This window comes from Taurulus bubalis (assembly GCF_910589615.1).
Source record: "Taurulus bubalis genome assembly, chromosome: 18".
NCBI lineage: Eukaryota > Metazoa > Chordata > Actinopteri > Perciformes > Cottidae > Taurulus > Taurulus bubalis.
This window is the reverse complement of record NC_136606.1, coordinates 463,165-489,057: the sequence shown is the minus strand read 5'-3', so window position 1 is coordinate 489,057 and position 25,893 is coordinate 463,165. Positions and strand designations below refer to the sequence as shown.

Below are 25,893 nucleotides of genomic sequence, written 5' to 3'. Positions count from 1 at the left end.
AATGTGAGCACAGCTTTGTCCTCCAACAACCACAACATCTAAACTATTATCCAATCAGCTTCTCACCTTTAGGGATGTGAAGATATTAAAAACAATGATTCACTCTCACATTAGATATAGAATTTCAGTTCAACTCGAGCTTAAATAAACCCAAATAAATGAAGTGCAGCATTACACATACATAAGGACAATATTTCTCTGTGTTCAAATCATTGAAGCTGAAGCTGGTGAAGCTTTTTGGATGATAAACTCTATTTTAAGGTCTTTCTACAATAAACTAGAAACATAAAGACCAAACATTCAGACATCAGCCCACTATTTACCTGCCTGGGCTCCTCTGCAGATTCCCTCCTTTGTGATGCGCTTGTGACGCCATTTTGATGACGGGATCCATTTTTAACGACTTGTAACACGACGCCTCCTGGTGAAGAATACTGTGAAATGTCCCAAAACTTTATCCTCCATTTGCAGCTTTACTTTCTCCCTGAATTTCACCACAACGCCTGTTTTTCTCCTGATCATTGATGGTCCACCGTCTGCACCACTGACAGCATGGGTCCAGTCCACTCCACCCGGTCCGGTCCACTCCACCTGGTCCAGTGACCCGGTCCAGTCCACTCCACCCGGTCCAGTGACCCGGTCCAGTCCACTCAGACCCGGTCCAGTCTACTCAGACCCGGTCCAGTGACTCGGTCCAGTCCACTCAGACCCGGTCCAGTCCACTCCACCCAGTCCAGTCCACTCAGACCCATTGAACTGAAATGCTACACATAACTTTACTTCATGTTTCTTCTGGCTCCAGATCTGCTGGAAGATCATAAATCATATCCGTCACAGTGTTCCTCGTTAGCTGATGTTGGTACAAACAGTAATCCGTGGGCCGGAATGTTTGACACCCTGATCTAGACGCTCTGATTGGCTGTCTCTGCAGGATGTTGTCATCCCCCCCCACCTCCTCCGCCCCCCCTCCACTCCCTCAAACGGTGACCTCTGACCTCCAGCGTGCTACCATGGAAACATACTGGAGAGAAGTGCGGAGCATCGAGGAGGAGAAAGCCGGAGAGGAAGAGGAGGAGGAGGAGGAGAGGAAGAGTATGGACGGTAAGTCAAACTGACAGCAGAGCGGGACGCCGTCTTTCTGTCTGACTTGTACTGGTCCTTGTACTGGTCCTTGTACTCGCCCTTGTACTCGCCCTTGTACTGGTCCGTGTACTGGTCCTTGTACTGGTCCTTGTACTGGTCCTTGTACTGGTCTGTGTACTGGTCCTTGTACTCGTCCTTGTACTCGTCCTTGTACTGGTCCTTGTACTCGTCCTTGTACTGGTCCTTGTACTCATCCTTGTACTGGTGCTTGTACTGGTCCTTGTACTCGTCCTTGTACTCGTCCTTGTACTGGTCCTTGTACTCATCCTTGTACTCGTCCTTGTACTCGTCCTTGTACTCGTCCTTGTTTACCTGCAGAGGTGGAGCTGGAGGAGGCGTGGCTGACGGAGGCGGGGCTTTCCTCCCTCATGACCGCCTCCTCATCCGAGGCGGTGCCGCCGCCCGCCGAGGTGCTGCTGTCCACGCTGACGCGGCAGCAAGCCGCCACGGTGAGGACGAGGCTGGACAACTACAACCAGACGCTGAAGACCCGGAACAAGCAGCCAATCAGAGACGTCCGCGACGTCTTCACCGAGGTGTTCAAATACATATTAAAGTTATTTTCTAAGATATACTCGAATGAAAACGTTTAAATGTTAGGAGAAACCAAACTGTTGCAACATTTGAAGATAAAGTTGTTCAAAATAATTATTTATAATATGTAGGTATTTTTTCTCTCTCTCTCTCTCTCTCTCACACACACACACACACACACACACACACACACACATTCCAGCACGATGACGACTCTGCAGAAAGATGCCCCTCTCCCCCCTCGCACCGCGCTGAGTCCCCACCGAGTCGGTACCACACCACCACCAAAACCATCCGGCGAAACGCTCACAGAGGTACCTGTCTGTCCACTTACCTGTCTGTCCACTTACTCTTAGGTGGTCCTTTACAACCTTTAGTTTTAGTAGACCTTTGGTAGTTCCAGTGGTCCTCTGGATAGTTTTAGAGGTAATTTAGGTGGTTCTAGTGATCCTTTAAATGGTTCTAGTGGTCCTTTAATTGATTCCAACTGTCTTGTAGGTTCGAGAGGTCTTAAAGGTGATTCTAGATGTCATGTATTTGGTTCTCGTGGGCCTTTAGTTAGTTCTAGGGGTCTTTAAAGGTGTTCGTACTTAAAGTGGCTCGAGTGGTCGTTTAGGTGGTTCTTTGGGTGGTTCTCATCATCCTGTGGGTAATTCCAGTAGTCATTTTGGAGGTTCCAGTGGTTCTTTAGTTGGTTTTAGTGGTTCTTTAAATCGTTCTAGAGGTTATTTGCTAATTCAAGAGGTCCATTAGGTGGTACTAGTGGCTTTTATGTGGTTCTAGTGGTCCTGTACATGGTTCTAGTGGTCCTTTGGTTATTCAAGAGGTCCTTTAGGTGGTACTAGTGGCTTTTAAATGTTTCTAGTGGTCCTGTACATGGTTCTAATGGTCCTTTGGTTATTCAAGCGGTTCTTTAGGTGGTACTAGTAGAGCTTTGGGTAGTTCTATTGGTTCTTCATGTGGTTCTAGTGATCTTTTAGGTGGTTTTAGTAGTCCTTTTGGTGGTGCAAGTGGTCTTTTAGGTGGTTTTAGTAGTCCTTTGGGTGGTTCTAGTGTTCCTTTAGGTGATTCTAGTAGTCATTTGTCCTTTTCTGGAGTTGCCCTGGGTGAGAGGTGCCGGGCGGGAGTGGGGATCGAGCCCGGCGCCTCGATTGAGCACCGCTGCGTTGGAGTTTTCCCCGGAGAACGAGAGGGTCGCCTCCCTACACCTACGGGTTGCAGGGAGTAAGGCTCTGACCGTTGTTTGTGCTCTTTACCCTCAAAGATTACTGGAGGGGTCCTGGGAGTTTGCCCAACCAGTCTACATGTGCTTTGTAGACTTGGAGAAGGCCTTCAACCGGGTCCCTCAGGGGATTTTATGGGGGGTGCTGCGGGAGTATGGGGAACCGGACCCATTGGCACGGGCCATCCGGTCTCTGTACGCCTGCAGTGGAAGCTGTGTTCATATCCTCGGTAGTAAGTCAGACACGTTCCCGGTGGGGCTGCCCTTTATCATCGGTCCTGTTCGTGACTCTCAAGGACAGGATATCTAGGCGCAGCCAGGGCGTCTCCAGGTGGTTTGAGTAGTCTCTAGGTGGTACAAGTAGTCTTTTGTGTGGTTCTAGTGGTCTTTTATGTGGTTATAGTAGTCTTGTATGTGTTTCTAGTGGTCTCAAGGTGATTCTAGTGGTCTTTTAGGAGGTGGTTCTAGTAGTCTTGTATGTGGTTCTAGTAGTCTTGTAGGTGGTTCTAGTAGTCTTGTATGTGGTTCTAGTGGTCTCTAGGTGGTTCTAGTGGTCATGTTGTTCTGTAAGTGCTGGACGAGGAAATAATTTGTTTACTGTTTGTGTTTCCAGTTCGACCAACTCTTCCTACGTTTGATTTTGAAGATCAACTACCTGAACACCCGTCATCACCAACACACACACACTCTCCAACAGATACACACTCCCCAACACACACACACTCTCCGACAGATACACCCTCTCCAACACACACACACTCTCTGACAGATACACACTCCCCAACACACACACACTCTCTGACAGACACACACTCTCCAATAGACACACACTCGCATTCTGTCAGCTGGTCAAGACGAGCTGATTGGCTGCTGAGGGACTCTCCATATTCAGAAGGCGCGGCTGAGCACAAAAGGAGCGGGACTTGTTGGGACTGTCTTCATTTCCACGGAGACAGTGGTGACCTGCCGGTGAGTCTGACCTCTGACCTCCTGACACCCTGCGTCTAGCTTCATTCTTGTGTTCCTTCTATCTGGGGAACTACAGTTCCCATAATGCTTTGGGGGATGTAAAAGAGAAACCAAAGGTGTTAGACGTTAGACGTGTGTGTGTGTGTGTGTGTGTGTGTGTGTGTGTGTGTGTGTGTCTGTGTAGTTCATACCTGTCTCACCCTCTCAGGTGTGTGTCTGTGTAGTTCGTACCTGTCTCACCCTCTCAGGTCTTGGCAGACGACCTGTCCCCGGGTGACCTCACCCGCCTCGGCTTCATCTCTCACATCGAGCTATCAACCTTCCTGCTCGCTCTGGGTGTTCAAACCAAACGCCACCGCCCGCCGCGTCGCAGGACTCGAGGTGCGCTTCATTTCCACAGCTTGATGGTTACAATAATCATAAGTGAATGATTCATTTTTGATTATTGTTATCATTTTATTATCAATATTATTATTATACTCATTATAATAATGTCTCCAGACTGCGGCGTCTTCACTGTTCCTCTGAACTCGCTGCTGGAAAACGACAAGAAAAAGTTTCCTGGAGTTAAAGTTCCTGTCGTCTTCCAGAAGGTAGAGAAGGTCTGTCTGTCTGTGTGTGTGTGTGTGTGTGTGTGTGTCTGTCTGTCTGTCTGTCTGTCTGTCTGTGTGTCTGTCTGTCTGTCTGTCTGTTTGTCTTGTTGGGCCTCTTAAGTGCAGTAAGACAAACCTGTCTGTGTGTGTAGTTGTTGTGTATTTTAGAGCAGACTGGTCTGCAGACTGAAGGTATTCTCAGAGTTCCAGGATCAGCTGCTAGACTGAAGGTACCACACACACACACACACACACACACACACACACACACACACACACACACACACACACACACACACACACACACACACACACATACATACACACACACATACACACACACACACATACACAAACACACACACACAATGATGGAGTGACATCTGTCTGTCTGTCTGTCTGTCTGTCTGTGTCCTCAGTACCTGCGTAGAGAGATAGACAGGTGTGGTGGAGAGTTCGACTGGTCCGCAGTGAGACAGGTGGAGGCTGCAGGTCTCCTTAAGCTCTTCATCAGAGAGCTGCCGACACCTCTGCTGACACACACACACCTGTCCACCTACCGCTCTGTGCTGGGTACACACACACACACACACTAAAACACACACACATTAAAACACACACACACACACTAAAACACACACACATGGCCCCTTTGTCATCACAACGGTATCTAAATGAACACATGTGTTTCTGCAGGTGTGTCCTCGGTGGTCCACCAGGTTCAGGCTCTGCAGCTGCTGTCGCTGCTGCTTCCTGAAGCCAACAGAGACACACTCAGAGTAAGAATCAACCAACCAACTAATCAACCAACCGACTAACCAACCAATCAATGAACCAACCAACCAACTAACCAACCAATCAGTAAACCAACCAACTAACCAACCAATCAATAAACCAACGAACCAACCAACTAACCAACCAACCAATCAATAAACCAACCAACCAACTAACCAACCAATCAATAAACCAACCAACCAACCAACTAACCAACCAATCAATAAACCAATCAAGCGACCAACTAACCAACCAATCAATAAACCAACCAACCAACTAACCAACCATCAATAAACCAACCAACCAACCAACCAATCAATAAACCAACCAACTAACCAACCAATCAATAAACCAACCAACTAACCAACCAATCAATAAACCAACCAACCAATCAATAAACCAACCAACCAACTAACCAACCAATCAATAAACCAACCAACTAACCAACCAATCAATAAACCAACCAACTAACCAATCAATCAATAAACCAACCAACCAACCAACTAACCAACCAATCAATAAACCAACCAACCAACCAACAACCTCTCGGGTAAACCTGTCTCCGTGTCCCAGGCTCTGCTGGTCTTCCTGCGTCAGGTGGTCTCTCATCAGGACCAGAACCGGATGTCTCTGTGGAACGTCTCCATGGTGATGGCGCCAAACCTGTTCACCTACCGTCACCGTAGCAACAAGCACTCCATCGCCAAGAAGCAGGAGGAGCTGGAGGAGGCGGTGGGCGGAGCTCATCTGGTCCAGCTGATGATCACACACCAGGACCTGTTGTGGACCGTGAGTCAGAGGACACACACACACACCTGTCTTACCCCTGTCCATGACATCACTTCCTGTTGTCTTTGGCAGGTCCCCAGCTTCCTGCTGTCTCAGGTGAGACAGATGAACCAAGCGTCCAATCAGAAACAATTCGGCCTGACCAGGGCCAAGAGACTGCTGAGGAGGAAGAACGACAGAAACCAGGTGAGACAGAGACCAGAGAACCAGGTGTGAGACAGGAGAACCAAGTGAGACAGAGACCAGAGAACCAAGTGTGAGACGGAAGAACCAGGTGAGACTAGAGAACCAGATGAGACTAGAGAACCAGGTGAGACTAGATAACCAGATGAGACACGAGAGAACTAGGTGAGACTAGAGAACCAGGTGAGACTAGAGAACCAGGTGAGACTGGTGAGACTAGATAACCAGGTGAGACTAGAGAACCAGGTGAGACACTAGAAAACCACAAACCTGTCCGTCAACACGGGTTCCACCCACGTCTCCTTTCATTCAACTGTTGAGGACAGAGATGTTTGACTGATTATTCTGTGTGTGTGTGTGTGTGTTTCTGTGTGTGTGTGTTACTGTGTGTTTCTGTGTGTGTGTGTGTGTGTGTGTGTGTGTGTGTGTGTGTGTGTGTGTGTGTGTGTGTGTGTGTGTGTAGATCACAGAGCTGTGTGTAGGTGTGATCAGGGTTCACGCACCCCTGCACACTAAGGTTTCCATGGCGATACAGCTTGATGGACAGATGAGAGCCAGAGATGTTATTACACGCTTTGAGTCTGACAACAGGTAACACACACACACACACACACACACACACACACACACACACACACACACAAGCTGGGGCATGCTGAAAAATATATTATAAAAGAAAAAAGAAGAACTGAACAAGTACTTGGAATGAATAGTGAGATTGTGTAGAAAGGTTGTGAACTGTAAGATAAGGACGCAGTGCAGTGGTGTCTTTAGTTACAGTGCACAGAGAACATGGTGATTCTGACGCTGATCTGATGGACCAGACTGTGTTTGCGAGAGTAAAAATCCAAAGTTTTTTCCGGAGAGGCTGTTTCTTTGTTCGTGACAGCACACAGGGTCAATCAGATGATCGGTGGTTCGATCCCCGGCTCCGCTAGCCCATGTGGATGTGTCCTTGAGCAAGACACTTAACCCTAAAGGCACTTAACCCTAAAGGCACTTATCCCTAATGACACTTAACCCTACATGTCTCCCGTAGCTGTTGTATGTATGAATGTTAGATAATGATGTGGTACCTTCATGGTAGCTCCCCCTGTGAATGGGTGAATGATGTCATGTAGTGTTAGAGCGCTTTGAGTGGTCGAAGATTAGAAAAGAGATGTACGGGTCCATTTACACTCACACATAGTAACACTGATCAATATCATTCATTGTGTTGTATGTCTCTCTTCCAGCAGTTCTGTTCAGCATCTGTATGAAGTTGGAGGAAACATCTGTGAGTCTGATTATATGTCAACATCACGTCAACATCACGTCAACATCACGTCAACACATTTAAAAATGTGTGCTTTAAGCCGGACATTAAGATCTGTCTGTCTCTTTCTACCTGTCTCTCTCCCTCTACCTGTCTGTCTCTTTCTACCTGTCTCTCTCCCTCTACCTGTCTCCCTGTCTGTCTGTCTCTCTCTCTACACCTGTCTCTCTCCCTCTACCTGTCTCCCTGTCTGTCTCTCTCTTTCTACACCTGTCTCTCTCCCTCTACCTGTCTGTCTCTTTCTACCTGTCTCTCTCCCTCTACCTGTCTCCCTGTATGTCTCTCTCTCTCTCTCTACACCTGTCTGTCTCTTTCTACCTGTCTCTCTCCCTCTACCTGTCTCCCTGTGTGTGTCTCTCTCTCTCCCTCTACCTGTCTGTCTCTCAGGTGAGCGGCGGCTCCACCCAGACTGCGTGCTATTGGATGTGTACAGAGTGAACCCCGGCTGTGATTGGCTGATCAAACCCTGACTCATCAGTTCATGTTTATTTGTATCTCCTGTTTTTATTCCTCACTGTTCTGGATCATCAGATCTTTATTGATTTGTTGTATGAACATATTAAATCATTCATGCTGCTCTCTGACTCACTCATTCATATTCAAACTAAACTCAAGCAACAGGAATGTAAATGTGTTCATAAAGTAAATGGACCACCAGAGGTACCAAGGCGGTGATGGAGAACCGGATCAATACAGTGACATGTCAGTAGACTATTTAAAATCATTACGTCATACATTTCAAATTATTGCTATAGTGAGACTATATTTTAACAAATGAAAATGGTGTTGACTTTGTTCTACAAGGTATGATCAGAGGAACCGGATCAATAAGAGGTGTGGATAAGGGAAGTGATCACTTATTGATTACATTTGTACAAATGTTCATGACCGAGTAACAAGTGGTTTATTTTGAACTAATATCGTGATCATTATATGTTTGTGATGCTCCATCATTTAAGGTGGACTGTTCAGTTAATGATTTTGTCATCATTTAAGGTGGACTGTTCAGTAAGTGATCCTGTCATCATTTAAGGTGGACTGTTCAGTAAGTGATCCTGTCATCATTTAAGGTGGACTGTTCAGTAAGTGATCCTGTAATTATTTAAGGTGGACAGTTCAGTTAGTGATTATGTCATAATTTAAGGTGGACTGTTCAGTTAGTGATCCTGTCATCGTTTAAGGTGGACTGTTCAGTTAGTGATCCTGTCATCATTTAAGGTGGACTGTTCAGTCAGTGATCCTGTCATCATTTAAGGTGGACTGTTCAGTGAGTGATCCTGTCTTCATTTAAGGTGGACTGTTCAGTGAGTGATCCTGTCATCATTTAAGGTGGACTGTTCAGTAAATGATCCTGTCTTCATTTAAGGTGGACTGTTCAGTTAGTGATCCTGTCATCATTTAAGTTGGACTGTTCAGTCAGTGATCCTGTCATTTAAGGTGGACTGTTCAGTCAGTGATCCTGTCATCATTTAAGGTGGACTGTTCAGTCAGTGATCCTGTCATCATTTAAGGTGGACTGTTCAGTTAGTGATCCTGTCATCATTTAAGTTGGACTGTTCAGTCAGTGATCCTGTCATTTAAGGTGGACTGTTCAGTCAGTGATCCTGTCATCATTTAAGGTGGACTGTTCAGTCAGTGATCCTGTCATCATTTAAGTTGGACTGTTCAGTTAGGGATCCTGTCATCATTTAAGTTGGACTGTTCAGTTAGTGATCCTATAAATCAGTAATAATCAGAACAGCTGAGAAAATTGAGGCTTTAAGGTGGAACTTAAAACAACATCTGGGACGAGGTTATACAATAAGCATTGTCCTATTATACGCTGTAGGGTAAAGGATAAATATATAGGAAATATATATATATATTATTATTTTTATTATTATATATAGGAAAGCAATGGAAGTCTGCAAAGAGCAAACATAAAAATATACTTTACAAGAAATATTTACAACTGAGAACCAATGAAAGTGAAGGAAATACAAGTTTTATAAGAATAAACTGACTTCCTTTGAGATCACAGAAGGATAGTTCATGTATTGTGTGTATAGTTCATGTATTGTGTGTATAGTGTGCGTATAGTTAATGTATTGTGTGTATAATGTGTGTATAGTTCATGTATATCTATAGCTATGATCAATAACAGACGAGGTTAAAACACAGCCGCTCCGCTCATGAAACTGAACAGAACAACAACTTTATAAACAACACTAACAGTTTATGTACAGAGTCAAAACAGATCATTTACAAAGACGTCACAAATCATACATGAAGCCAGAGGAGGCCATGTTTATAACACGCTAATAACATGATCGCCCAGGTCAAGTCACTTCATGTTCTCTGAACAGAGCAGGAAAAAACAGCATTCAGTCTGGTTAAAAAAATTAATCAATAAATGTACAGTGAAAATATTATTTTTACAGCAACACCTGTCCAGGTGTTAGGGTGAGGAGCCAGGTGCCAGGGGGAGGAGCCATGAGTCCAGGTGCCAGGGGGAGGAGCCATGAGTCCAGGTGCCAGGGGGAGAAGCCATGAGTCCAGGTGCCAGGGGGAGGGGCCATGAGTCCAGGTGCCAGGGGGAGGGGCCATGAGTCCAGGTGCCAGGGGGAGGAGCCGATGGCGTCCAGGTGAGTCCAGGTGCTAGGAGCAGCCGATGGCGTCCAGCTGCTGCTCCTCGGCGGCCATGGCGGCGGCCTGCAGCGTCTCCGTGTCGCTCTGCAGGCTCTGCTTCCTCTCACTGTGCATGTTGTTCTCATGCCGCTTCAAGTCCGACGCCTGCAAGTACAGAAGACAGTGAACTCACCACAGTATTCTAGTAGGAGTAGTATTACTATTCTAGTATTAGTATTCTAGTAGGAGTAGTATAGTAGTACCTTGGCGAAGGCCTTAGTGCAGGACTGACAGACGAACGGTTTCTCTCCTCGATGTCTCCTCTCATGATCCTTCAGGTGAGACTTGTGTTTAAACGCCTGCAGACAGACAGGTGAGAGACAGACAGGTGTTCAGTCCAACAGAGACAGACAGACAGGTGTTCAGTCCAACAGAGACAGACAGACAGGTGTCTCACCTTCTCACACATCTGGCAGGCGAAAGGCCTCTCGTTGCTGTGAACTCGTTCGTGTTTTTTCAGGTCCGGAGCTCGAATGAACGATTTCCCACAAACGTCACACCTGTACGGTTTGAAGCCCGTGTGGATCTTCAGGTGCTCTGAAACACAGGTGAGGGGCGGAGTCAAACACTGTACACCCGTAAACCGGCTCCACCCTGTTGGCCTGCTGGTGACCTCACAGCTCAGGTGAGCCGTTACCTTTCAGGTGAGCCGTTACCTATCAGGTGAGTCGTTACCTTTCAGGTGAGTCGTTACCTTTCAGGTGAGCGTGAGTGGTGAAAGCTTTGGTGCAGATCTCACAGGCGAACGGCCGCTCAGCGGAGTGCAGCTTCTCATGTTTCCTGAGGACAGAGAGAACAGGTGAGGGGTACTGGTCTGGTGAGGGGTACTGGTCTGGTGAGAGGTACTGGTCTGGTGAGGGGTACTGGTCTGGTGAGAGGTACTGGTCTGGTGAGGGGTACTGGTCCCGCTAGTTGTATGTACCTGAGCCGGCTCTCGTCCAGGAAGGTCTTGCCACACACCTGGCAGGCCAGCTGGTCCCGGTGTCCGTACAGCAGGTACTCAAACTTCATGTCGGTGGTCGCGGTGGACCAGCCGGGCGGCTGCTCGTCCTTCACCTCGCCCATGCTCTCTGCAAAGGTGAGCGTCTCCGCTGCCTGGTGCTCCGCCCCCAGTTCTTTAGGCTCCGCCTCCATGTCCGTCACACCATCCTGGTCGTAGCAGGTGACCTGGAGAAGTCACAATATCTGGTTACCTGTGGTTACCCGAGGTTATCCGTGGTTACTTGAGCGTTTGAACGGCCGTATTTGAGGGTTTTACATTGAATTACATTATTTGTTATCATAGTCCTAAATATAACGGGTATTGATCATGTTGCTGTGCAGCACACTCACACCTGTCCCTGAACACCTGTGTACCTTGTGAACGTCCTCATTGGTCAGCTCCTTCAGGATGGCTTCCTGCACACGGAGCGCCGCACTGGGAGACTTATCCAGCTCCTGATTGGCCGACGCCTCAACGAGGTCATCTGTAGTTGGCGTGTCATTGTGTTCCCCGAGTACCTGCGCACACGCAAACACCGTCACAATAACATGACATTGTATGTTGACGCTGGTTTTATTGATTATTGATTATTGGTCGGTACCTCGGCGTCAGCAGCCAGCTGGGCCTCGGGCGGCAGCGCCATCTTCACGATGTCATACGGGAACTTGTCTTTGTCCTCCGAGGACACGTCTCGTTTCTGAGGACACATGCACGCATTATCACACAGGAGGAGGAGCTTACCTGTCTGATTGACACACAGGTACGTCTGTGTGAGGGTTACTAAGTGTTACCTGTGTGAGGGTTACTAAGTGTTACCTGTGTGAGGGTTACCTGTGTGAGTGTTACTAAGTGTTACATGTGTGAGGGTTACTAAGTGGTACATGTGTGAGGGTTACTAAGTGGTACCTGCGTGAGGGTTACCTGTGTGAGTGTTACTAAGTGTTACCTGTGTGAGGGTTACCTGTGTGAGTGTTACTAAGTGTTACCTGTGTGAGGGTTACCTGTGTGAGTGTTACCTGTGTGAGTGTTACTACGTGTTACCTGTGTGAGTGTTACTAAGTGTTACCTGTGTGAGTGTTACCTGTGTGAGTGTTACCTGTGTGAGTGTTACTAAGTGTTACCTGTGTGAGTGTTACCTGTGTGAGTGTTACTTGTGTGAGTGTTACTAAGTGTTACCTGTGTGAGTGTTACTAAGTGTTACCTGTGTGAGTGTTACCTGTGTGAGTGTTACCTGTGTGAGTGTTACTAAGTGTTACCTGTGTGAGTGTTACCTGTGTGAGGGTTACTAAGTGTTACCTGAGTGAGTGTTACCTGTGTGAGGCTTAAGTGTTACCTGAGTGAGTGTTACCTGTGTGAGTTTTACCTGAGTGGGTGTTACCTGTGTGGGTTTTACCTGTGTGGGGATTACTAAGTGTTACCTGTGTGAGTGTTACCTGTGTGAGGCTTAAGTGTTACCTGAGTGAGTGTTACCTGTGTGAGTGTTACCTGTGTGAGGCTTAAGTGTTATTTGAGTGAGTGTTACCTGTGTGAGTGTTACCTGTGTGAGGCTTAAGTGTTACCTGAGTGAGTGTTACCTGTGTGAGTTTTACCTGAGTGAGTGTTACCTGTGTGGGTTTTACCTGTGTGGGGATTACTAAGTGTTACCTGTGTGAGTGTTACCTGTGTGAGGCTTAAGTGTTACCTGAGTGAGTGTTACCTGTGTGAGTGTTACCTGTGTGAGGCTTAAGTGTTATTTGAGTGAGTGTTACCTGTGTGAGTGTTACCTGTGTGAGGCTTAAGTGTTACCTGAGTGAGTGTTACCTGTGTGAGTTTTACCTGAGTGAGTGTTACCTGTGTGGGTTTTACCTGTGTGAGGGTTACTAAGTGTTACCTGTGTGAGGCTTAAGTGTTACCTGAGTGAGTTTTACCTGAGTGAGTGTTACCTGTGTGAGTGTTACCTGTGTGAGTGTTACCTGTGAGGCTAAAGCAGGGGTGGGCAAACTTTTTGGCTCAGGGGCCACATTGAATAAAAAAAATTGACAGACGGGCCGGGCCAGTATCAGATGGATGGAGAGTGTTTGTGTGAACCTGTCACGGGAGAACAATGTTGCTGAACCAAATGCAGACCACATGAGTATGAGTATCTGGTAAAACAGATCACTGGAGCCAAAGGGAAGGTGGGGAGCCTGTGGTCCGCCACAGGGGGTGCTGGGCGGTGTGAGACCCGTGGCTCTACACTGGAGGACGGCGAGGCCGGCAGGGGGCGGTGTGAGAATATAACGTACATGACTCAGCTTTTTTGTTCAACTCGCTGGTTAAATCTTCATCAATTTGTTCTACACGCCGAGTCACTGTTCTGCCTGATAAACTCAATTTTTCAAATTTGTTTTTGCTCTCTGGACATAAGAGACCTGCTGTTTCTACCATACATTCTTTCAAAAACTCTCCTTCAGAGAAAGGCTTGCTGGCTTTTGCTCATTTGAATGCTAGCAAAAAACTTGCCTTGGTGCTTGATTCTTGTGTAGCAGTTTGGGGGAGAAAAATATTTTGCTGACTCTTTAAATTGGCTGCCAACCTCTTAGCAGTAGCCGCCCGTTCTGTCGTTGACTGTTGGCTAGCATAGTTAGCACGCTTGGCAGAAAAGTGGCGGCTAATATTGTATTCTTTGAATACTGCAATGGTTTCTTGGCAAATAAGACATACTGCCTCTGATCGTACTTCGTAAGAAGTGGAGCTTTTCAGTGTTTTGCGGTATATTACGGTAATAAAGAAGTGTGGCCTTGTCTGTGGGATCAGTGGGGGAGGGGTGGAATGGACCAGCAGCACAGCAAGTGTTGCGTGTCGCTCTCGTCCAGCAGAACTCGGCAGGTAGCGGTCCGCACGGCGCTACAGACCGCTGTAACGCCTCTCTGCTCCCGACTTGGTTTTCCCGAAGCACGATGCCCACAACAGACCAGCAGCAGAAAGACCGCTGCAATGCCTTCTGCTGCGCACACGGCTCTGCTGCAGCAGAACGCACAGAAAGCCTAAAAAATAAGCATGAAGAAACATCAACGCTGGTCTGTTGTGGTCATCGTGCTTCGGGAAACTGAACTTGGGAACGGAGAAGCGCTACAGCGGTCTTTACTATAACTTTTTTTTTTTTTAATGTTATAATAATTATAATACTCGGCGGGCCGTAGTTTGCCCACCTCTGGGCTAAAGTGTTACCTGAGTGTTACTTAAGTGTTACCTGAGTGTTACTTAAGTGTTACCTGAGTGTTACTTAAGTGTTACCTGAGTGTTACTTAAGTGTTACCTGAGTGTTACTTAAGTGTTACCTGAGTGTTACTTAAGTGTTACCTGAGTGTTACTTAAGTGTTACCTGAGTGTTACTTAAGTGTTACCTGAGTGAGGGTTACCTGAGAGCAGAGCTTGTCGAGGAAGCGGATGCCGAGTATCTGCCCCGATGACATCATGAGGTTGACGTCTCTCTTCTTCACGGAGATCTTTGCGGTGTACATGTAGTTCAACACCTCCTCAAAGATGTCGGAGCGAATGAAGTCGATTTCTATCACAGAGGAGTTGTCCACCTGAGGAGACGCAGTCAGACAGGTGAGTACCGTGTACTGCTCAAAGTACTTTCAAATGTACTGCTGCTAGCTCCCCGCTGCTCCTGCTACTGCCCGCGTCCCGTCTGCCCGAGTCGGGTGTCGAGCCGGGGCTGGTCCTGCTATCTTCGGTGGTTGTCGAGGAGCTAGCGGAAGTTAGCGGGGAAGTAGCGGAGCGCTAGCTGTAGCCAGCGGGGAGCTAAAGGGGACACTGACCGAAGGTAGTAGCGGCTCGTAACCCGACTTTTACGGTAGCTGAACAGTACCTCGTGCTTCTTATAGAGCTGTGTGGCAGCTATAGAGCGGTGTGACAGCTATCGAGCGGTGTGACAGCTATCGAGCGGTGTGACAGCTATCGAGCGGTGTGACAGCTATAGAGCGGTGTGACAGCTATAGAGCGGTGTGACAGCTATAGAGCGGTGTGACAGCTATCGAGCGGTGTGACAGCTATCGAGCGGTGTGACAGCTATAGAGCGGTCTGACAGCTATCGAGCGGTGTGACAGCTATAGAGCGGTCTGACAGCTATAGAGCGGTGTGACAGCTATAGAGCGGTGTGACAGCTATAGAGCGGTCTGACAGCTATAGAGCGGTGTGACAGCTATAGAGCGGTCTGACAGCTATAGAGCGGTCTGACAGCTATAGAGCGGTCTGACAGCTATAGAGCGGTCTGACAGCTATAGAGCGGTCTGACAGCTATAGAGCGGTCTGACAGCTATAGAGCGGTGTGACAGCTATAGAGCGGTCTGACAGCTATAGAGCGGTGTGACAGCTATAGAGCGGTCTGACAGCTATAGAGCGGTGTGACAGCTATAGAGCTGTGTGACAGCTATAGAGCGGTCTGACAGCTATAGAGCGGTCTGACAGCTATAGAGCGGTCTGACAGCTATAGAGCGGTCTGACAGCTATAGAGCGGTCTGACAGCTATAGAGCGGTCTGACAGCTATAGAGCGGTCTGACAGCTATAGAGCGGTCTGACAGCTATAGAGCGGTGTGACAGCTATAGAGCGGTCTGACAGTACCTCGTGCTTCTTGAAGAGCTTCTTGAAGTAGTTGGAGCAGGCGGCCAGCACACAGCGGTGAGCGCGGAACTTGACGTCCTCGACCACCACAGCGATGTCGCAGTGCTCGCCCTCCAGCCGCTGCTCGTTCAGCAGCTTCAGGAAGATGCTCCGGTGCTCGTCGTCCACGTACTTCACCGTCTCCGTCATCTGAACACAGGTGCAACACGAGTGTGACCACCGGTGCCTTCAGTTAGTAAGTACAGCGTGGATGATGCTTTCTACTGCACAGCTTCTCAGGGGGAAGCTTTCAGCAGGACTTTAAGTTACGGTGAGGAACCAGTCTCAGTTAGTCCTGATTATTATTACACTAAATATATATATCATTATATATTATTCATTGTATGATATATATATATAAATATCAAATAATATATTACTTTATATATATATATATATATATATATATATATATATATACATATATATATATATATATAGATAGTTAGTTGTAGTAGTTATAGTTGTATATATAAAAAAATACAATATTTGATATAATATATAGTTAAATACATATATATAATATATAGTTACATATATTATTTGATATATAGATAAATATATATACTAATATAATAAGTGCCTCTCTGGTGAAGAAGAGTCTCGACTTGACAGAAGTGTTCATGTACCTTTCTTACCGCGGACACGCGCACCGGAGCGTGCACGAGGCGCCGGACTGAACCGCGGGTCCGGGACAGCAGCCATGCTGCTACAGCTGCTACCGGACCGGACCCGGGACCCGCCTCTACAGTTCACGCGCACCGCTCCTCTACCGGGGCCGACCGTTTACCGGGGCGTTCTCGCGGGGCGGCTGCCGGTAAACGCCAACCCAGCGGACCGTTAACCGTTTTGTTTTACACCACGACCGGGTGCGCGCGTGCCTGTTGAAATGGCGGCGGGATGGCCCGCAGCTTCTCTTCGCACACAAAATGGCGTGTCTCCGGTTCTCGGTGCTCCTCGCGAGCTCTCCCACAACGGCCCGGCCGGGACGGCGGAGCGCGCGGGCTCGCGGGCCCTCGCGCTCCGCCGTCCACGGGACCGACACGCAGGCACGCGAGCAGCGGCGGCGGGCCCGCGCGGCCTCGACGAGGCTCGAGCGGCCATGAGCGGATCGAGCGCGCGCAGCATCCCCGCGGTAACGGGACAGGAGCGGCGGGAGGAGGACTCTTACCGTCACGGCGGCCCGGGCGAGGTCCTCTGGGCGGGTGGCGCACCGGGAGCCACTTTGTCCGGTTGTTATTGTTGTTGTTGTTGTTTTTGATGAGGACGAGCACAGAGCGGAAGGCCGCGCTTTGCGCCAGCACGCACACACTGCGGGGGCACGAGGCAGCGCGCCAAACTGCCTCTGTGGCCGAGACGGAGCGCTACCTCTCACGCATGCGCTCTGCGCTCTGTCGCCAGGGCTCGCGCAGAGAAGACGCCATGTTGTAGTTAAAGAAGTTAAAGAACCCGGATGTTAAAGAACCCGGATGTTTTCATTAATTTCTTCATTTTAGTGTGTGTGTGTGTGTGTGTGTGTGTGTGTGTAGTGTTGGGGTAGTTACAAAAGTAACACGTTACTAGTTACTTTTGAAAATTGTAACTAGATTACTTTACTAGTTACTGCATTTGTAAAGTAACTTCACTACTAGTTACTTTACTTTCCATTTTTTTAAGCAAATGTCCAAATTAACCCCAAAGATACCTGGACAAACATCACGGCCCTTTCATCACTTTATGTTCAATGTTCAATAAAGGCATCTCTTAGCCGCTCCACAGTGTATTGTAAACATGTAAAACAACACGGCAATGAAACTCAGCCACTAACTTGAGCGAACATTAACCCTGTTCACACGTCTGACCACAGGAATATGCCTCACTTTAGAATGCACAACAGGATATAGAGGCTGTGTACGGGTCATGAGGTCAGACAGCATGACATCACAACAGGATATAGAGGCTGTGTACGGGTCATGAGGTCAGACAGCATGACATCACAACAGGATATAGAGGCTGTGTACGGGTCATGAGGTCAGACAGCATGACATCACAACAGGCTGTGGAACATGAGACCACTAAACCAAACGGCCGACGCCTAGGAACCAACCAGCTGGTTACAGGAATCATTGTAGTGGTTTAACACATGGAGTCAGAGTCACTCAGCCGGAGCTCATGGATGTTTATGAGTGTGCTTATGAATATTCACAGGTGTAGAATAAAACCGTTTACAATGGTATGGTAGAGGGAAGACACTTGATTGCAGAGGTGAGACCAAATCATCAAGTCTAAGCCTCAAGTCTTTGTATTCAAGTCCCAAGTCAAGACAGGCACATCTCAGGTCACAAAACACTCTTCACCAAAATCTAATGTGGTAAACTTAAAAAAAAAAAGGTTCTTCCAACATTTTTATTCATCTTTCGGTTTGGAAAAAGGTTGCAACTCTTTCCTAATTTTGTCGAGTCTAAAGTCATCAAGTTTGTCTCATCAGTGTAAACAAGAGATGATGATGAAGGCTGAGGGAGGATGAGGAGTTAACGTTACCGACCACGATGAGTCTTCTTTCAGGCAGCGGCAGTCCAGCAGGGCTGCTGCTCTGATGTCATTCTTGTCCTTTTACACAGAGAGAGGCTTTTAACTGAAATATTGAATATATGATTTGACCATTTTATTTCATTGATTTTATTTAATTGACCATTTGATTTGATAGCCGTTTCATCAGTTCAGTTATTATTATGGTAGTTACTTCAACCCTTCAGTAAACATTAATAGCACCCTTACCTGCTCGTCATATGCCATCAGCAGATCTGCCATCTTTCCACCAAAAGCTCCAGTCTTCCTCTCTTTGTAGAGTTTGAGCAGCTGTGGAGTGTTTTTATCCAGCAAGTAATATTTAAAGGCTCTGATTGATGATCCTATGGAATTTGCCACAGAGCTGTACCAAACACAAAAGCATAAAGAGACATCCCATAATGAGGTTAAATCATGACAAGTCCATATTTTAAATTTATTAAATGGTTTGATTCATTTAAAAATGTTGGACAACAGTTACATTCTCTAAGCATATCTGTAAAGGAAAAGCACGTTGCAAGATTCCCAGAGTAAGATTTGAAGTAATGTCACCAAGACATGTCACCTTGGTTTCTGTGTAGTGCGTCAGTATGTTTTACTCACTTGAGCTTCAGAGAAGAGGGCAGGCCTCCTTTCTTTCAATTCTGCGATGGGAGGCGCTAACGTCACAATCTCTTCACGTCGGAGTGGAAAGGTGCTCTGCATGAGAACCATGTCTCCGCCAGTTGGCGTCTTCTTGAACTCCTCCAGCTTCTCCTTCCTTCTGGTCTCCAGCATCTCCTTGTTCTCACTACAGGGATGTTAGGGAGGAACTGGGCTTCCCCTCTTCTGGGTCGTTTCATGTTGGCCCGGGGTGGTACGCCCTCCTACTTTCCTGAAACTGGAATGAAATGTTCTCTGCATTTGTGAGAGTTTATGTTGAGTAGACATTGGTAAGGGAGAAACAGTAGCACACTGGCCATGTTGGAGTCTGTAAGGTCTCAGAAAACAGACTTTGATGGGACTAGAAAAAGCACATAACTTACATTTCCACAGGAGCTCAGCCACAACTGAAATGAAAATAAACCGGTCAATTTATTAAAGTTAGGCTTTAAAGAAAGAAAAACGTGGCTAACATAAGGCATTAATGTTAGTTTGGTATAGTTGTGTATTAGCTGTATAAGCAACACATATGTTGAATGCCTTAAATTAAATCAACCATTTGATATCATTTTTATATTAAAATCTCAATCCCATTGTCCTAACCGCGCAAGTGGTGAAAACCCCATGTGAATGAAACAGACTGAATATATCACCACGTGGAGCCCAGCACAAGTTCATGCTAACGGTAACCATGTTAAAATGATATCACCACGTGGAGCCCAGCACAAGTTCATGCTAACGGTAACCATGTTAAAATGATATCACCACGTGGAGCCCAGCACAAGTTCATGCTAACGGTAACCATGTTAAGCAACACATGTGTTGAATGCCTTAAATTAACTATAATAATCAACTGTTGGATATCATTTTTATATTAAAATCTCAATCCCATTGTCCTAACCGCGCAAGTGGTGAAAATTTCTTGTGAATGAAACAAACTGAATATATCACCACATGGAGCCCAGCATAATCATGCTAACGGTAACCATGTTAAAACAATATCACTACGTGGAGCCCAGCACAATCATGCTAACATGAACCATGTTAAGCCTATTCGGTAACATTAATTTAAGCTAACAGCAGATAACAGTCACTTAATGAACTTGCATTGTAATTTGGATGGAAAATCATGTGCAGAAGTCAACAACTCTAACGGGTGAAAAAGACAACTTGTTTTGCAGACAAACCACACGTTAAGAGAAAGAGCTTTGAGACAGTACAGCTTTCGTTGCAGTAATGTTAACACAAGCTAACAAAAGAGAACCGCCTTACCGTACTTTGTTTAAGGACGGCATATGGGTTTAAACCACCGAAGAACTGGGTTGTGAGTTCCTATCTTCTCTCTTCACTTTAACGTCAGTCCCAGACAGACAGGTGTGTTGAAGTCCTCTCCTCCCGGCGGAGCTGGGTCAACGTGCCGTACCGTTACCCCGGGTTACGCTGGGTTACCCCGGGTTACGCCGGGTAACACTGGGTTACACTTGGTTAAACCGGGTTACACTGGGTAATTTACGCCGGGTTACACTGGGTTACGCCGGGTAACACTGGGTTACACTGGGTTACACCGGGTTACGCTGGGTAACTTACGCTGGGTTACGCTGGGTAATTTACACTGGGTTACACTGGGTTGCACTGGGTTACGCTGGGTAACTTACGCTGGGTTACGCTGGGTAATTTACGCTGGGTTACGCCGGTTACACTGGGTAACTTACGCTGGGTTACACTGGGTTACGCTGGGTAACTTACACTGGGTTACGCTGGGTAACTTACACTGGGTTACGCTGGGTAACTTGCACTGGGTTACACTGGGTTACGCTGGGTAACTTACACTGGGTTACACTGGGTAACTTACACTGGGTTACGCTGGGTAATTTACACTGGGTTACACTGGGTAACTTACACTGGGTTACACTGGGTTACGCTGGGTAACTTACACTGGGTTACGCTGGGTAACTTACACTGGGTTACACTGGGTAACTTACACTGGGTTACACTGGGTTACGCTGGGTAACTTACGCTGGGTTACACTGGGTAACTTACACTGGGTTACGCTGGGTAATTTACACTGGGTTACACTGGGTAATTTACACTGGGTTACACTGGGTAATTTACACTGGGTTACACTGGGTAATTTACACTGGGTTACGCTGGGTAACTTACACTGGGTTACACTGGGTAATTTACACTGGGTTACACTGGGTAATTTACACTGGGTTACGCTGGGTAATTTACACTGGGTTACGCTGGGTAACTTACACTGGGTTACACTGGGTTACGCTGGGTAACTTACACTGGGTTACACTGGGTTACGCTGGGTAACTTACACTGGGTTACACTGGGTTACGCTGGGTAACTTACGCTGGGTTACACTGGGTAACTTACGCTGGGTTACACTGGGTAACTTACGCTGGGTTACACTGGGTAACTTACACTGGGTTACGCTGGGTAATTTACACTGGGTTACACTGGGTTAAACCGGGTTACGCTGGGTTACACTGGGTTAAACCGGGTTACACTGGGTTAAACCGGGTTACACTGGGTTACACTGGGTTAAACCGGGTTACGCTGGGTTACACTGGGTTACGCCGGGTAACTTACACTGGGTCTTTTATTAAGATGAGCTGGTTGGTTTTACAGCGTACAGAGATCCATACTTCATACAAGACTCACTCTCACAGAGAGACAGACAGGCGAGAGACAGACAGGCGAGAGACAGACAGGCGAGAGACAGGAGAGAGACAGACAGGCGAGAGACAGACAGGCGAGGGACAGACAGGCGAGGGACAGACAGGCGAGGGACAGACAGGAGAGAGACAGACAGGAGAGAGACAGACAGGCGAGAGACAGACAGGCGAGAGACAGGAGAGAGACAGACAGGCGAGAGACAGACAGGAGAGAGACAGACAGGTGAGGTACAGACAGGAGAGAGACAGACAGGTGAGGGACAGACAGGTGAGGGACAGACAGTAACTTACGCTGGGTTACGCTGGGTAATTTACACTGGGTTACACTGGGTTGCACTGGGTTACGCTGGGTAACTTACGCTGGGTTACGCTGGGTAATTTACGCTGGGTTACACTGGGTTACGCTGGGTAACTTACACTGGGTTACACTGGGTTGCACTGGGTTACGCTGGGTAACTTACGCCGGTTACACTGGGTAACTTACGCTGGGTTACACTGGGTTACGCTGGGTAACTTACACTGGGTTACGCTGGGTAACTTACACTGGGTTACACTGGGTTACGCTGGGTAACTTACGCTGGGTTACACTGGGTAACTTACACTGGGTTACGCTGGGTAATTTACACTGGGTTACGCTGGGTAATTTACACTGGGTTACACTGGGTAACTTACGCTGGGTTACACTGGGTAACTTACACTGGGTTACGCTGGGTAATTTACACTGGGTTACACTGGGTAATTTACACTGGGTTACGCTGGGTAATTTACACTGGGTTACACTGGGTAATTTACACTGGGTTACGCTGGGTAATTTACACTGGGTTACGCTGGGTAACTTACACTGGGTTACACTGGGTTACGCTGGGTAACTTACACTGGGTTACACTGGGTTACGCTGGGTAACTTACACTGGGTTACACTGGGTTACGCTGGGTAACTTACGCTGGGTTACACTGGGTAACTTACGCTGGGTTACACTGGGTAACTTACGCTGGGTTACACTGGGTAACTTACACTGGGTTACGCTGGGTCATTTACACTGGGTTACACTGGGTAACTTACGCTGGGTTACACTGGGTAACTTACGCTGGGTTACACTGGGTAACTTACACTGGGTTACGCTGGGTAATTTACACTGGGTTACACTGGGTTAAACCGGGTTACGCTGGGTTACACTGGGTTAAACCGGGTTACACTGGGTTAAACCGGGTTACACTGGGTTACACTGGGTTAAACCGGGTTACGCTGGGTTACACTGGGTTACGCCGGGTAATTTACACTGGGTCTTTTATTAAGATGAGCTGGTTGGTTTTACAGCGTACAGAGATCCATACTTCATACAAGACTCACTCTCACAGAGAGACAGACAGGCGAGAGACAGACAGGCGAGAGACAGGAGAGAGACAGACAGGCGAGGGACAGACAGGAGAGAGACAGACAGGCGAGAGACAGACAGGTGAGGGACAGGAGAGAGACAGACAGGCGAGAGACAGACAGGAGAGAGACAGACAGGTGAGGTACAGACAGGAGAGAGACAGACAGGTGAGGGACAGACAGGTGAGGGACAGACAGACAGGTGAGAGACAGGTGACACGAGACTAAAAAAAAACTAACAAGAAATCAAGTTTGACCAAAATTCTTTAATATCAATATTTTTCTGTTTGAGCTAAAAATATAAATGTTTATTTGATGAAACTAAATGAATCTATGTGTGTATAACAATACAACAACAAAATAATGACTAATAATGATGCTGATGTATTCTAACAATAATATTAATGGTATTAATAATGATAATATTATTAATAACGATAGTATTCTAACAAGTTCAGAGACATGAAAATATATTTAAATTCTAAATATTTGTCTAAACCCTCCCTGCACTACACTACCCACAATCCTCTGCACCAGAGCGAGAACAACACACCAACATTCACGAATCAATAAAAGCCCAAAACAACGTGTAAATACATCAGGATCTATGAGTATTGATCCCCTATCAGGTGAGGGGGCGGAGCCAGGGAGCACAGCGGCCAATCAGAGCAGCTCGTCCTGCCGCAGGTGCATCCTCTGGATGACGTCACGACAGGGAGCGGGGCTAGAGGCCAATCAGAGCAGCTCGTACTGCCGCAGGTGCATCCTCTGGATGATGTCACGAGAGGGGGCGGGGCCAGGGGACGGGTCTAGGGGCCAATCAGAGCAGCTCGTACTGCCGCAGGTGCATCCTCTGGATGATGTCACGAGAGGGGGCGGGGCCAGGGGCGGGGCTAGGGGCCAATCAGAGCAGCTCGTACTGCCACAGGTGCATCCTCTGGATGATGTGACGAGGGGGCGGGGCCAGGGGCGGGGCTAGGGGCCAATCAGAGCAGCTCGTACTGCCGCAGGTGCATCCTCTGGATGATGTCACGACAGTCGTTGAAGACACGGCGGATGTTCTCCGTGTCGATGGCGCAGGTGAAGTGAGGATAACAGTAATGCTTCCCATCGCCACTCGCTGTGCTGATCCTCTACAGGGGACGGGTCAGAGAGACGGGTCAGAGAGAGAGACGGGTCAGAGAGACGGGTCAGAGAGAGAGACGGGTCAGAGAGACGGGTCAGAGAGGTATCTCTCACCGTCCTCACAGTACTTCACTCTGGATATCTTCCGTCTCTCAGGTCCAGTATTCATACCAACAGTCTCCTGTGAGTCAAGGAGAGCGTCCTCTGGGGCGCTAGATGCTACCCCTCCACTCTGGGGCGCTAGATGCTACCCCTCCACTCTGGGGCGCTAGATGCTACCCCTCCACTCTGGGGCGCTAGATGCTACCCCTCCACTCTGGGGCGCTAGATGCTACCCCTCCACACTAGCGTTCAGGGAGTCCACACAGCTCAGGTCTCCCGCTGCAGTGCCTGCTAGGACAGCAGGAGTCACAGCTACTGTACCGGTGAAGAGAGTCCCTCCCGAGACAGGCTGTGCCCGTCCGGTTGCCACAGTAACCAGGTGCTCCAAGCGCTGACGCTTACTGGCAGGACACCAACACTTGCAGCTCCAGTCGGCAGAGCGCCTGCTCAGACCGACTTAGTAATCCAATGGTTAGTGGGCACGGTCCCTCCAGACTCGTGGTTATGTTAACCTGCCTGTATGGGTCCTCTCCAGCCTGAAGACGGCCATGACCTCTGCCCCTCGTCATTTGCCAGTGGCTTGCAAAAGTATTCATACCCCTTGAACGTTTCCACATTTTGTCACATTACACGCCACAAACATAAATATATTTTATTGGAATTTTATGTGAAAGACCAACAAAGTGTCACACAATTGTGAAGTACAAAGAAAATTATACATGATTTTAAATTTGTTTTCACTCTGCTTCTCTTCAGCAGGGACAGGGAAGTTGGTCAGAGTTGACTCGACGATGGATGGAGCCAAATACAGGAGTCTGCAAAAGACTTGAGACTGGGGCGGAGGGTCACCTTCCAGCAGGACAGCGACCCTAAACATAAAGCCAGGGCTCCAATGGAATGGTTTAATACATATTCATGTGTTAGAACGGCCCAGTCAAAGTCCAGACCTAAATCCCATCGAGAATCTGTGGCAAGATCTGAAAACCGACGTTCACAAACGCTCTCCATCTAATCTGACTGACCTTGAGCTGTTTTGCAAAGAAGAAAGGGCAAAAGTCTCAGTCTGTAGATGTGCAAAGCTGGTAGAGACATACTCCAAAAGACTTGCAGCTGGAATTGCAGCAAAATGCGGTTCCACAAAGTATTGACTCAGGGGGGCTGAATAACGTGTAATGTGACAAAATGTGGAAACGCTCAAGGCGTATGAATACTTTTGCAAGCCACTGTACATGTGGTGCAGCCTCAGGGGCATTACCCAGAGACGACAGGGTGAGCGCTGCCACCCCTCACCCCCTGGGGGTGAACACTGCCACCCCTCACCCCCTGGGGTGGTTCTGGGGACAAACTCCTCTGCCTGAGTCAGACGAGGGTCCTTGAGGTTCCTGGTGACTCTGCTGGTGTAAGTCATCCAGTGTGAAGCATGGCCTCTGGCGGTCAGAAAGGATGAAATAGAACGAAAGTTACGAAGGTAACTACGGTTCTATGAATCCTGGATGACCACCAGAGTTCTTGGTCACTTGAATCTCGTGATTTTGCGAGAAGATTCTGCAGGACTGATCTCAGGATGACGCCGGAAGTTCTACCAGCTGGAGGTCATCCGAGGTCACAGGTGACTTTGTT

At 47.7% G+C, this 25,893-nt stretch overlaps 3 protein-coding genes across 4 annotated transcripts in view; 1 reads left to right on the top strand and 2 right to left on the bottom strand.

Annotated features, from left to right (window-relative positions):
• Positions 1-1,010: 1,010 nt before the first annotated feature.
• Positions 1,011-8,037, top strand: arhgap28 (Rho GTPase activating protein 28; the record flags this gene model as incomplete). The annotated part of the gene is made up of 14 exons (XM_079234100.1): positions 1,011-1,101; positions 1,462-1,679; positions 1,883-1,991; positions 3,513-3,868; positions 4,117-4,249; positions 4,370-4,461; positions 4,614-4,691; positions 4,881-5,034; positions 5,158-5,240; positions 5,809-6,024; positions 6,097-6,210; positions 6,671-6,798; positions 7,446-7,483; positions 7,910-8,037. 14 exons carry the CDS (start codon positions 1,011-1,013, stop codon positions 7,990-7,992), a joined length of 1,893 nt encoding a protein of 630 aa, XP_079090226.1. The 3' UTR covers positions 7,993-8,037.
• Positions 8,038-9,588: 1,551 nt separating this feature from the next.
• zbtb14 (zinc finger and BTB domain containing 14) lies at positions 9,589-15,949 on the bottom strand (the record flags this gene model as incomplete). The annotated part of the gene is made up of 9 exons (XM_079234641.1): positions 9,589-10,294; positions 10,393-10,488; positions 10,587-10,726; positions 10,884-10,969; positions 11,112-11,356; positions 11,546-11,689; positions 11,773-11,868; positions 14,552-14,722; positions 15,761-15,949. 9 exons carry the CDS (start codon positions 15,947-15,949, stop codon positions 10,160-10,162), a joined length of 1,302 nt encoding a protein of 433 aa, XP_079090767.1. The 3' UTR covers positions 9,589-10,159.
• An 8,083-nt stretch (positions 15,950-24,032) lies between these two features.
• The window catches only part of LOC306750992 (guanine nucleotide-binding protein G(olf) subunit alpha-like), a gene marked incomplete at both ends in the record, with an annotated part of 7,933 nt that continues 6,072 nt past the window's right edge, over positions 24,033-25,893 (bottom strand). For both annotated transcript variants that reach the window (XM_079234489.1, XM_079234488.1), the window contains one exon: positions 24,033-24,179. In XM_079234489.1, the coding sequence (XP_079090615.1) occupies positions 24,033-24,179 (147 nt within the window). The remainder of the gene's footprint in view (positions 24,180-25,893) is intronic.